Raw genomic sequence first — 12,717 nt, forward strand, 5'->3', positions numbered from 1 at the left:
TAGAGACGGGGTTTCACCGTGTTAGCCAGGATGGTCTCGATCTCCTGACCTCGTGATCCGCCCGCCTCGGCCTCCCAAAGTGCTGGAATTACAGGCTTGAGCCACTGCGCCCGGCTTAAATTTTATTTTCTGCCAATTTCTTGATCTTGGAAAAACCCAGTTTCTTTTTTTTTTTTTTTTAAACAGAGACTTGCTCTGTCACCCAATGCAGTGGCGTGATCTCGGTTCACTATACCCTCCACCTCCCAGGTTCAAGCAATTCTTCTGCCTCAGCTTCCCAAGTAGCTGGGATTGCAGGCGCGTGCCATCATGCCCAGCTAATTTTTTGTATTTTTAGTAGGGACAGGATTTTATCATGTTAGCCAGGATGGTCTCGATCTCCCGACCTCGTGATCTGCCTGCCTCAGCCTCCCAAAGTGCTGGGATTATAGGCGTGAACCACTGAGCCGGCCACCCAGTTTCTTTAAAAAAAAAAAAAAAAATTAGCTAGGCTTTTTAGCTGGGGTCTGTAGTCCCAGCTACGTAGGAGGCTGAGGTGGGAGGATCACCTGAACCCAGGAGGTCAGGGCTACAGTGAGCTGTGATCATGCCACACTGCACTCCAGCCTAGGTGACAGAGAGAGATCCTAGCTCAAAAAACATTTTTTAAAATTACTATTATTATTATTATTTAGACAGAGTCTTGCTCTGTTGCCCAGGCTGGAGTGTAGTGGTGCAATCTTGGCTCACCGCAAGCTTTGCCTCCCAGTTTCAAGTGATTTTCATCCATCAGCCTCCCGAGTAGTAGCTAGGATTAAAGGTGTACACCACCATTCCCAGCTAATATTTGTATTTTTTTGTAGAGAAGAGTTTTCGCCATGTTGGCCAGGCTGGTCTCTAACTCCTGGCCTCAAGCAATCTTCCCACCTCAGCTTCCCAAAATGCTGGAATTACAGGTGTGAGGTGCCACAACCAGCCAAAAAACACATTTTTAAAATAAAAATTTGAAGGCTGGGAGCCGTGGCTCATGCCTGTAATCCCAGCACTTTGGGAGGCCGAGGAGGGTAGATCGCTTGAGGTCAGGAGTTTGACACCAGCCTGGCCAACATGGCAAAACCCTGTCTCTACTAAAAATACAAAAATTAGCTGGGCATGGTAGTGAGTTCCTGTGGTCCCAGCTGCTCAGGAGGCTGAGGCAGGAGAATCATCTGACCATGGGAGGCAGACGTTGCAGTGAGCTGAGACTGTGCCACTGCACCTTCAGCCTGGGCGACAGAGCAAGACTCCGTCTCTAAATAAATAAATAAAATAAAATACAAATTGTAGAAAGGTCATGGCCCGGGTCTTAATAACAACTCCCAGGTATGAAGCATTTTTGATGTGCTGTGCCCTTGAACATGATATTGAATCTTCCCAACACCCACCAGAGGGAGGTTCTATGAGTCAGATTACAGATTACACAACACCCAACAGATTCCTCACAGGAATGCTGGGAGGATGCAATGAGATGCCAGTTGAAAGGAGCTAAAGCTGCCGGGCGCAGTGGCTCACGCCTGTAATCCCAGCACTTTGGGAGGCCGAGGCGGGCAGATCACAAGGTCAGGAGATTGAGACTCACGGTGAAACCCTGTCTCTACTAAAAATACAAAAAATTAGCCAGGCGAGGTGGTGGGCACCTGTAGTCCCAGCTACTTGGGAGGCTGAGGTAGGAGAATGGTGTGAACCCGGGAGGTGGAGCTTGCAGTGAGCCGAGATTGCGCCACAGGACTCCAGTCTGGAGGACAGAGCGAGACTCCGTCTCAAAGAAAAAAAAAAAAAAGAAAGAAAGGAGCTAAAGCTTTTTACAGACAATAAGCGATCTATAAACCTCAGGTGGGGTTATTATCACCCTCCCCTGCCGTGAAGATCCCAGGGATGGCTCCAAGCCAAGAGGACTCCCAAGGCTGGGCATGGTGGCTCACGCCTATAATCCCAGCACTTTGGGAGGCCGAGGTGGGCAGATCACCTGAGGTCGGGAGTTCGAGACCAGCCTGACCAACATGGAGAAACCCGTCTCTACTAAAAATACAAAATTAGCCGGGCATGGTGGCGCATACCTGTAATCCCAGCTACTCGGGAGGCTGAGGCAGGAGAATCGCTTGAACCTACGAGGCACAGTTTGCAGTGAGCCCAGATCGCGTTACTGCACTCCAGCCTGGGCAACAAGAGCAAAACTCCGACTCAAAAAAAAAAAAAAAAAAGCCTCCCAACATCACTTCCCTAGATTACTCAATCATGGATCGCCCATCAATCATCGCTGACTAGTTACTTCCCCAGCTCCTTCTTGTAAGTCACAGAAGAAAGGCATATTTTCCCAGCCACTTGTGCAGAGAGGGGAGGCTAGATACCCAAGTTCTGGCCAGTGGGAAGTGTCCGGAAGTTATACAAGCAAAATGCCCAATAAATATTAGCTATTAGGATTTACTGTAGGCACGCAATAAGCCAGGCACTGTCCTAAGACCTTCCGTGTACCGTATTAACTTTCTTTTTTTTTTCCTTCTTGAGACAGAGTTTCCCTCTGTTGCCCAGGCAGTGGCACGATCTCCACTTACTGCAACCTCCGCCTCCCAGGCTTAAGTGATTCTTGTACCTCAGGCTCCCGAGTAACTGGGATTACAGGCGCATGTCCCCACGCCTGGCTAATTTTTTTGTATTTTTAGTAGAGACGGGGTTTCACCATGTTGTCCAGGCTGGTTTTGAACTCCTGATCTCAAGTGATCCACCCACCTCGGCCTCCCAAAGTGCCGTTCCCATTTTATAGATGAGGAAACTGAAACAGAGAGGGAAAATCACTTGCCTAAAATCACATAGCCAGGGCATGGTCAATGCTGGATTTAAATGCAGGCCATCTGGCTCCAACGAGTGACAGAGGGTGCCTCACCCCACACAGAATGCCCCACACCTGCCTCTGGCAGCAGACCCACCCTCCAACCCCACCCACCCCAGCCTCCTCTCCCACCACCTACCACATGATCCAGGAGACCAGAACCATGGTGGCCTCATTGAAGGAGTTGAAGAAGCGGATAAGCAGCTCCCCCTCAGGCCCCAGCTTCCGCAGTGCCACACCAAAGACAATGGCAAACACTACTAAGCCCAGGATGTTCATGCCCTCCACCTCCTGCCCCACGGGCACCTGTAGGCAAGGAACAGATCGGGGTGGAAGGGACACTCAGTCTACCTGCACAGTCACTGAGGGCCAGTCCTGGGCACCACTGCGACCCAGCAGAGACATGGCAGCCCTCGGACCCCTTCCTCCCAAGGCTTCCAGTCCAGGTCCAGGGGAAATACATTAGTCGTCAGGGATGGCCCAGAGTAGGTGGGGCTGGAATAAGGGAGCCCAGGGGAGTGTGGGAACCGAGAGAGGGCAGTGCCAGCTTGGGGAGTAGGGGGCAGTCAGGGCGGACTTCCTGGAGGAAGGGGCATCTGAGCTGAGACCTGGAGGACAGGAGGAGTGAACCAGGTAAAGAAGGGTGGTAAAAGGATCTAGAGAGAGGAAGCAGAATGTGCAACAGCCTAGAAGTGAGTACAACTTGGGCATTCAAAGAAGAGCCATAATCTACTGTAGCTAGAGTAGAATGACCTGCGCAGGGTCACTAGCTGAGGCTGGGTAGCCAGGCGGGCTGGCAGGGGTTTGACCTCACAGGGACCCCTTGGTCATAGACTGTAGCAAGGAGACTGGACTTTCTCCTGAGGGCACTGGAGCACATGGCAGGGCTCTGGGTACTGCAGAGATAGGGTCACATTTGTGTTTTGAAAAGATCCTCTGGCCAAACGTGGTGGCTCACACCTGTAATCACAACACTTTGGGAGGTTGAGGTGGGTGGATCACTTGAGGTGCGGAGTTCGAGAAACCACCCTATCCAACGTGGAGAAATCCCATCTCTACTAAAAATACAAAATTAGCCAGACGTGGTGGCACACGCCTGTCAGCTACTCAGGAGGCTGAGGCAGGAGAATCACTTGAACCCAGGAGGTGGAGGTTGCAGTGAGCAGAGATCGTGCCATTGCATTCCAGCCTGGACAACAAGTACAAAATTCCGTCTTAAAAAAAAAAAAAAAGAAAAGATTCTCGGGGCCAGGAGCAGTGCCTCACGCCTGTAATCCCAGCACTTTGCGAGGCCAAGGTGGGCAGATCACTTGAGCCCAATAGTTCAAGACCAGCCTGGGCAACATGGCAAAACTCAGTCTCTATAAAAGATACAAAAATTAGGCCGGGCGCGGTGGCTCAAGCCTGTAATCCCAGCACTTTGGGAGGCCGAGACGGGCGGATCACGAGGTCAGGAGATTGAGACCATCCTGGCTAACACGGTGAAACCCCGTCTCTACTAAACACATAAAAAAAAAAAAAATTAGCCGGATGTGGTGGCGGGCGCCTGTAGTCCCAGCTACTCGGGAGGCTGAGGCAGAAGAATGGCGTGAACCCGGGAGGTGGAGCTTCCAATGAGCTGAGATCCGGCCACGGCACTCCAGCCTGGACGACAGAGCAAGACTCCGTCTCAAAAAAAAAAAAAAAGATACAAAAATTAGTCGGGTGTGTTATAGTCCCAGCTACTGGGAAGGTTGAGGTGGGAAGGATCACTTGAGCCCAGGAGATCGAGACTGCAGTGAGCTGTGCTCGTGCCACCGTACTCCAGCCTGAATGATGGAGAGAGATCCTGTTTCAGAAAAACAACAACAATAACAGCAACAACAAAAACCTCTGGCTGCTTGCCAGGTTGAGCAGGTTGAGGGTGGATGGAACAGGGCAGGGAGGGGGCAGCATGGAATGGGGTTGGGGGGTGAGGGATAAAGGGAGAAAGGAAGAGCCTGGACCAGGAAAGGAAGACCAGCCTGGGGCAGGAAAAGAGGGGACAAAGTAGAGACCTAGCCAGAAGGCAGAAAAGACAGAAACTGGGGAAGGAGAGCAGAATGTCAATCAAATTCCACAGTAAAGACTGAGGCAGAAATAAAACCAAAACATTACAGCAATGGGCAAAGAGGTAGAGCCCCCACTGCCTCCCACTGCTCTCACCTTCACCCTGGTTCCGGTGATATTCCTCTCTTCATAGGAGGTAGAGTACTGTAGGTGGGGTTGGGAAGAGTCAGTGTCCATTGTCACCAGGGCCCCCCAACCCCATGCCAAGTTAACAATGCTCAAAGCCTGCCCTTCCATATCCTTTCAATGTGATCTCATTTCGTCTGCTGGCAACCCCACTGAGGCAGGATGATCAATACCCCCATTTTCCAGAGGTGAAAAACTGAGGCTCAGAGAGGTAAACACATTTGCCCAGAGTCACACAGCTAGAATTAAAACTCACAGGAGGCTCTGAGCCTGTGTTCTCATTGCACATGCATTTTTCCAGGCACTCACCAAAATCAGGTAGCAAGGGCTCCCCCTGGCTGGCATCCCTCCCTGTCCACCCCCCACCCCTCAGGACACCCCTGAGGACTCACTGAGCGAAAGGCTGCGGACACCAGGTTGGAAGGGAAGATATTTCTGCAGAGACAGAGACACAGAGGGTTATTAGATACCATAGGGGGAGGGCAGCATTGTCTGAGAGGCTGGGTTGGCGTTTTAAGGCAGTGAGTGGAAGCTTTGGGGCCCCATCTGCACCCAAACACAGTCCCTACTCATGCCTCAGCCCGGCAGGTTTGGAACTAGACTTGCACCCCTTTGCAGGATGTGGGGAGTCAGCCTCCTTCAGCCCCAAGAGGCTGGCGTGCTAGCCCTGAGGCATTGTGCGTTCAGGGTGAGGAATGCTGGCCTCCCATGGCAGGCCGGGGGAGGTAGGGAGGTAGGGAGGCAGGGAGGTAGGGAGGTAGGGAGGTAGGGAGGTAGGGAGGTAGGGAGGTAGGGAGGTCGCCCCGGGCCTCAGCTCCACCCCATGCAGCAAACTTAATACCCCGGACGGCTTGCATCATCCACTTCCTCCTGGAGGGCCGGCCAGCGCCTCTGAGAGCATGGGGGAGGATCTGGGTGTGTGGGGAGGCGGTGGCAGGAAGGGAGACGAGGGACGGCTTCATATCTCATGAATATGCATCTGTGTTTACAAGGCTACTCTTACTCTTGTTTGACAGTGTCTGCCTTGAGATGAAAACAGTAGCTAAGGCCAAGGCGCTTGCCTGGAATCCCAGCACTTTTGGGAGGCCAAGGCAGGCAGATCGCTTGAGCCAGGAGTTGAAGACCAGCCTGGGCAACATGACGAAATCGTGTCTCTACAAAAAAATACAAAAATTAGCCAGGCGTGGTGGCGTGTGCCTGTAGTTCTAGCTACTCTGGAGGCTGAGGTGGGAGGATCACTTGAGCCCGAGGAGGTTGAGGCTGCAGTGAGCCAAGATCACGCCACTTCGTTCCTGCCTGGGACAGAGTGAGACTCTCAAAAAATATATATAGCAGCTAAGCCATCTACAGCACCTACTGTGTGGCAGGCGAGCATTTTGGCCTGTGCTTTACACAAATTAACCCATTTCATCCTTATGACAGCCTTAGGAATAAGCACTATTACCCCATTTTATAGAAAAGGAAGCTGAGGCCCAAAAGGGTAAAGAAAATTGCCCAGCTGGGAAATGGCAGAGCTGGGATCTGAACCCAGCCAGCTGGCTTCATAGCCCCAACCACTCCACATGCTCCCTCTCACCAATGACCGGTGTACAGCCAATGCCATATGTCCATATACAATCTGTCAAATGTTATCGGTTTGGGTGCAGGTTAAGATTCAGCAGTATGGGACAATGCCCACGGATGGCCAGCCACGCGTCATGATAGAGTAAAATAACGTCATGGTAGAGTAATGAATTTGGCCGGCTGTGGTGGCTCACGCCATTAATTCCAGCCCTTTGGGAGGCTGAGGTGGGCAGATTATTTGATGTCAGGGGTTCGAGACCAGCCTGGCCAACATGGTGAAACCCCATCTCTACTAAAAACACAAACATTATCCAGGCGTGATGGCGCACCCCTTTAATCCCAGCTACTCGGAAGGCTGAGGTATGAGAATCACTTGAACCCAGGAGGTGGAGGTTGCAATGAGCCAAGATCGTGCCACTGCACTCCAGCCTGAGTGATAGACTGTCTCAAAAAAAAAAAAAAGCATGAGTTTATTGGTGTGTGACCACAGAGGCGTGTATGTGAGTGTGTATTGTGTGCTCTTGAGCCTGTGTTTAGATGTTGGCGTGGCTGGCAGCATCACTGAACAGCTGTGCTACGGGGCTGTGTATGACCCAGTGAGCGTGTGTATGAGTGCTGGTATCTGGCCATGGGTTTTTGTCGAGATGTTACAGCCTCAGCTGAGTGTCTGTGTGCCTGTGTCCAGCTGTGTGTCATTTGGTTGTAAGCCTGTGTGGCCGGCCAAGTGTGAGCCACAGCTGTGTTTAACACGCAGGGGAGGCCTGTGCTCATAAACAGCCTTGGAGTGGGTGTGTCTACCTGAAGGTAGGCCTGTATCACCCAGGCCCAGAGGCTGGGCCAGGACCCAGCTAATCTCCCCCGGCCAGAAGGTGCTCCCAGGCTGCAACTCGGGACACCAAGCCTGCCCCAGTCTCCCATCTCAGCCTGCACTGACACCCCAAAAGCTGGGGAAACCCTGTTCCATGACTCATCACCTCCTCCCCTCAACTTCCAGGAAGTCCCCAACCTGGAGACACTGAATCAGCAAGCCCTAAAGGCAAGGGCATCGGGGCCTCTGCCCCCGCCCTCCTCAAAGTGGGGAGGCCATTCTCGGGGGTGCGGGGCAGAGGCCAGGAGAAGGAAAAGAATCTGCTCCCCTTTCTAACTGGTCCTCTTCTGGGCTGCCTGCTAGGGGGTGGCCCAGACAGAGGAGGAAACGGGAGGGAAAGGCAGGGGAGGCAGGGCTGAACTAAAAGATAAAGGGGAAGCGGCCAGGCCCCAGCTGAAATGGGTGGGAAGCGGAGCCCGAAAACAGAACCTGGTTATATCGGAGTGACACGTGGTGTCGGGGTGCCCCAGGGCTGGGAAGAGGGCCTGGTGGGAGTTACTCAGATCAGATCCTCCAGGAGCTCCTTACCCAGGGATCCCAAACTCTCCCATCCTGGCCCCAAATTATATCTAGAAGCCCCATCTTGGGGTCCTTGACGACGCAAAGATTCCCTCCCCGAAATTTCCTCCTGGGGTCCCCTCCCCTCACAGTATCTTTCTCCCCTAGGCAGACCCTCCTGTGTCTCCCCACATCACTTTCTTCTCCCTCTAAGACCCCACTTATGTACCCAGGCCCCCAAATTTAGAAACCCCCTTCCCCAGGACACGAGACTTGCACTCCCGAGGGCTGGAGCTCGCCGCAATATCCTGTCGAGTTTTCCTAAGACTCTAGAGGGAAATCTCGGCTCTAGCTGCCCCAAAGCCCCGTCCTGCCCACGTGGCCACTCACGCCATCCCTAACACTCTTCCCCACCTCCCAAGGGAGCAGGGTCTGACCTCGCAAGATCCAGGAACGAATCGAGCACCTCCTTGTTGGGGGCATTTTCGGCACTGCCAGCGGCTCCCACCGAGGCGTTGATGGCGGCGGAGGCGGCGCCCGGCTGCAGCGCCAGGGCCAAGGCCACTCCGAGCGCCGACGCCAGCAGCGTAGTGACCAGGAAAAACAGCAGCGCCCAGGCGCCCAGGCGGCCGAGCGCGCCGGGGTCCAGGCTGGCGGCGCCGCCGATCAAGCTGCACACCACCAGCGGCAAGATGATCATCCGCAGCAGGCGCAGCAGCAGCTCGCCCGGGAAGACGAAGGCGCTCAAGCGCTCCGGGCCCAACGCCAGCGCACCTCCGGCCCCCGATACCCCCAGCCCCAGCGCCACGCCGACCACCACGGCCACCACCGTCAGCAGCACAAGCAGGTTGGCTCGAAGGCAGCGTCGCACCCGGTCCCGGGAGCCGCAGCAGCCGCCTGCTGCCGCGCCTTGGTCCTCGATGGAGGCCAGCGCCAGACCCCCGTTGGCGGTGGGCTCCGCCGCTGCGAGCCCCTTGGAGTCTCCACGAGGAGGATCGGCCACCATGATGGGACGCACCGCGGTTTCTTAGCGCCTGGAAGCTGGCTGGGAGCGCTTGGGCTCCTTCCCAGGACCCGACGTTCCTAGGACTGAGTTGAGTAACAGCACCTGGAGACTGGAACTTTGGAGGGCTCCTTAGACTTGTGAGTTCACAGCACTGAAGTTCCTTGACTCTTGGAAGCTGGAGTGTTTAAATTTCCCAGGCTGGGCGCTGGGGCTTCTCTGCTCTGCCCCGTGTGCCAGATGCTCGAAAACTGGGAGTTCAGAGCGCCTGGGTTCCTTGGCTCTAGGAGCTGGGAATACGAGAGTTTCTCTGGGTGGGGCGTGGGGCCCTTGGCTCCAGGAGGTTGAGTGCGCCCAGATGGCGGAGGTCTGCAGGAGGCTAGGTTCTGGTGGCGCAGATCCGGGACGCCTGGATCCGGGAGGCTGGGACCCCGGGTGCCTGGGTCTTGGACATGGAGGGCTGGGGCGCCAGAATCTGGGGCCGGGAAGCGGAGCTCCGGGACCAGGGGACCCAGACTCTTAGGTCCAGGAGGGTGGGATGCGGGCGCCTGTGTACGGAATGCGGTGGTCTGATGCCCAGGAGTAGCGGTTACCAGCGCAGAGAAAACCTCCGCGCGTGCCGCGTAGCTCTGAGCCGGTTTAGCGGAAGCTGCCAGGAGTAAGGGTAGCGGGGCGGGGTTTGAGAAGGCGGGGACCGACCCGTGGGCGCCGATTGGCTGCAGAGCGTTCGGAGCCTGGGCGAGTAGGGGTGGGGCTGATACCCGAGATGGGCCAGGTCGCCCATAGAAGGCCGAATAATAATACCCATCTCCAGGGGCGGGGCCCAGAGAGGACGGGGCGGGGCCAGGACGGGGCGGGGCCTTGGGAGGGTGCTGTTTCCCGCCAAAGGAATTGGGTTGTGGGTTGGAGCTCTTAAATCACAGGGGTTCGTTCCCTGGTGCGAGGGTCGCTAGAAAGCTCAGGTGGTCCTCGGATGATTCATTTGCAAATCAACTCAGCTTTGGAACTCCTCGGCCCTGAGTTTGGTTTTTAGTTGCCTTTGAGAACTTTAATTCCTCGAATATAAAGTGCAGGTGATAAAAGCTTTTGTCTCATATGATTACTGTAAGATTTAAATAAAATTGATGTATTTATTTAGGGAGCCGTGGCTCACGCCTGTAATCCCACCACTTTGGGAGGTGAAGCGGGCGGAATATTTGAGGTCAGGAGGTCGAGACCAGCCCAGCCAACATGGTGAAACCCCGTCTCTACTAAAAATACAAAAATTACCCGGTGTGGTGGCACGTGCCTGTAATCCTAGCTACTGGAAGCCTGAGGCAGGAGAATCGCTTGAATCCCAGAGGCAGAGGAAGTCATTCGCCTTGAGGCCACACTTAGAGAGGATGCCACTTGCCTGTCCACGTCCCAAGCCTCTAACCGCACCCACTCTGCTGCCTCCTCCCCAAATTCTCTGTTAGTGGCCGTTTGGGAGGTTAACAATGAATCATGATTCCTTACTCCATCTGACAGTGTTGAAATCCTCATTCTTTTCCCATCTCTAGCCTGTTCTGTGACATTTCAGGCTTTCACACTTGCTCAAAGATTGTAGTGGTAATGCCAGAAGCTTCCTGAGGCTGTGAGGCCGCAGGTAATTTACAACCTCTGTGAGACTCAGTCTTCGTATGTGTAAATGGGAATAATAATAAGTCATACCACCTTGAGTGTTGCAAGGGTTCAAATGAGACAGTATGGCCGGGCACAGTGGCTCACGCCTGTAATCCCACCACTTTGGGAGGTGAAGCGGGCAGATCACTTGAAGTCAGGAGTTCAAGACCAGCCTGGCCAACATGGCGAAACCCTGTTCCTACTGAAAATACAAAACCTAGGTGGGTGTGGCAGCACATGCCTATAATCCCAGCTACTCAGGAAGCTGAGGCAGAAGAATTGCTTGAACCCAGGAGTCAGAGGTTGTGGAGAGCCGAGATCTCACCACTGCACACCAGCCTGAGTAACAGAGCGAGACTCCATCTCAAAAAAAAAAAAAAGTTATTTCTTTGTGCTTTAAAAATTTTTGTTCTTTCTCTCTTCTTTTGTTTCTAACAAAAATGTCTTTCAGAAGAAAGTCAAATACTACTACTACGATTGCTGTTATTGTTATTATTATTGAAGAACAAGCTGGATGCAGTGGCATGCACCTGTAGTCCCAGGTACTTGGGAGGCTAAAGCAGGAGGATGCCTTGAGACCAGGAGTTCAAGGCTGCAGTGAGCTATGCTCGTGCCCAAGATTAGCCACTGGACTCCGTCTGGGGCAACATAGTGAGAACTTGTCTTTAAAAACATGAAAATAGGCCAGACATGGCAGCTCACACCTGTAATCCCAGCACTTTGAGAGGCCAAAATGGGCAGATCACAAGGTCAGGAGATGGAGACCATCCTGGCCAATATGGTGAAACCCCGTCTCTACCAAAAATACAAAAATTAGTTGGGCATGGTGGCGGGCGGCTGTAGTCCCAGCTACTTGGGAGGCTCAGGCAGGAGAATCGCTTGAACCTGGAAGTCAGAGGTTGCAGTGAGCCCAGATCGCACCACTACACTCCAGCCTGGGCAACAGAGCGAGACTATGCATCAAAAACAAAAACAAAAACAAAAACAAAAAACCAAAAAATTCCTTGGTTGCTAGAGTGGAGAGACAAGACAATAAACCTGGGCTTGGCCAGGTGCAGTGGCTCATGTCTGTAATCCCAGCAATTTGGGAGGCCGAGGCGGGCAGATCACTTGAGGTCAGGAGTTCAAAACCAGCCTGGCCAACATGGTAAAAGCCATCTCTACTAAAAATACTAAAATTAGCCGGGTGTGGTGGTGCATGCCTGTAATCCCAGATACTCGGGAGGCTGAGGCGGGAGAATCACTTGAACCTGGGAGGCAGAAGTTGCAGTGAGCTGAGATCACATCATTGCACTCCAGCCTGGGCAACAGAGCTAGACTCTGTATCACAAACAAACAAACAAAAAACCCCACAAAATTCCTTGGCTGCTAGAGCTTGCATTCCAGTGCTGAGAGACAAGACAATAAACTTGGGCTGTCAGCTGGAACTAAGTGTTGGGAGACAGCAAAAGCATCCTGTGAGTGATAGAGTGGACAGTACAGCCACTGGAAGGAAGGGACATCTGCACTGAGATCTGAAAGATAAGAAGGAGCCCAGGACACAATGTGGAAACATTCAAAGGAGGCGTGCAAAGCCCTGAGGCAACAGACAGAGAGGCTGCCTTCTCTGTTAGCTGTGCTCGCAGACACGGTTTTATCCCCACTAATCCAGGAGACCAGCTCACACTCCCATTTTCCTGATTTGGAAGCAGATAAGGGTAATGAGGTTTGCTGTGGTCCAAACCCCAGGCCTAAGCAAGAAATCTGAACTCAGATGTTTCTGATCCTGGTCTGCATCTCCTATCAGACACCATGGCTACTCCTGCACTCGGCTCTCTCCAACTAGACATTTCCTTCAAGGGGCAGTCATTTATTCTGAGCCTAGTGTTGGGCCCTGCGACGGGTGATACCAGGGACCCAGCGGCGACCAAGACAGTTCTGGCCCCGTTCTGCTGGGACTCAAAGTTCAGTGGGGAAGACAGATAGTGATGATACAGAGTGGGCAGGGCTGGGATGGGGAAGCTCGGAAGGGATGCTTGACCAGGCTTGGGGGACAGGGAGAGCTTCCTGGAGGAGGAGGCATCGGAGCTGGGATATGAAGGA

The 12,717-nt window shown here is 53.4% G+C and overlaps 1 protein-coding gene across 3 annotated transcripts in view; it reads right to left on the reverse strand.

The window, feature by feature from the left end:
• The window catches only part of SLC1A5 (solute carrier family 1 (neutral amino acid transporter), member 5), a 15,159-nt gene extending 5,520 nt beyond the window's left edge, over nucleotides 1-9,639 (reverse strand). The window contains exons 1-4 of one of the 3 annotated variants that reach the window (XM_011969657.1): nucleotides 8,426-9,639; nucleotides 5,452-5,494; nucleotides 5,030-5,077; nucleotides 2,985-3,151 (exon numbers count right to left, since the gene is read on the reverse strand). In XM_011969657.1, coding sequence (XP_011825047.1) covers nucleotides 2,985-3,151; nucleotides 5,030-5,077; nucleotides 5,452-5,494; nucleotides 8,426-8,994 — 827 coding nt within the window. In that variant the 5' untranslated portion in view covers nucleotides 8,995-9,639. Of the gene's footprint in view, nucleotides 1-2,984; nucleotides 3,152-5,029; nucleotides 5,078-5,451; nucleotides 5,495-5,529; nucleotides 5,760-8,265; nucleotides 8,368-8,425 lie in introns of those variants that run through there. The other 2 variants (XM_011969668.1, XM_011969665.1) reach the window with 2 other exon arrangements.
• Between the last annotated feature and the right edge of the window lie 3,078 nt (nucleotides 9,640-12,717).

This window comes from Mandrillus leucophaeus, unplaced genomic scaffold (assembly GCF_000951045.1).
Source record: "Mandrillus leucophaeus isolate KB7577 unplaced genomic scaffold, Mleu.le_1.0 Scaffold120, whole genome shotgun sequence".
In the NCBI taxonomy this organism is placed as follows: Eukaryota; Metazoa; Chordata; class Mammalia; order Primates; family Cercopithecidae; genus Mandrillus; species Mandrillus leucophaeus.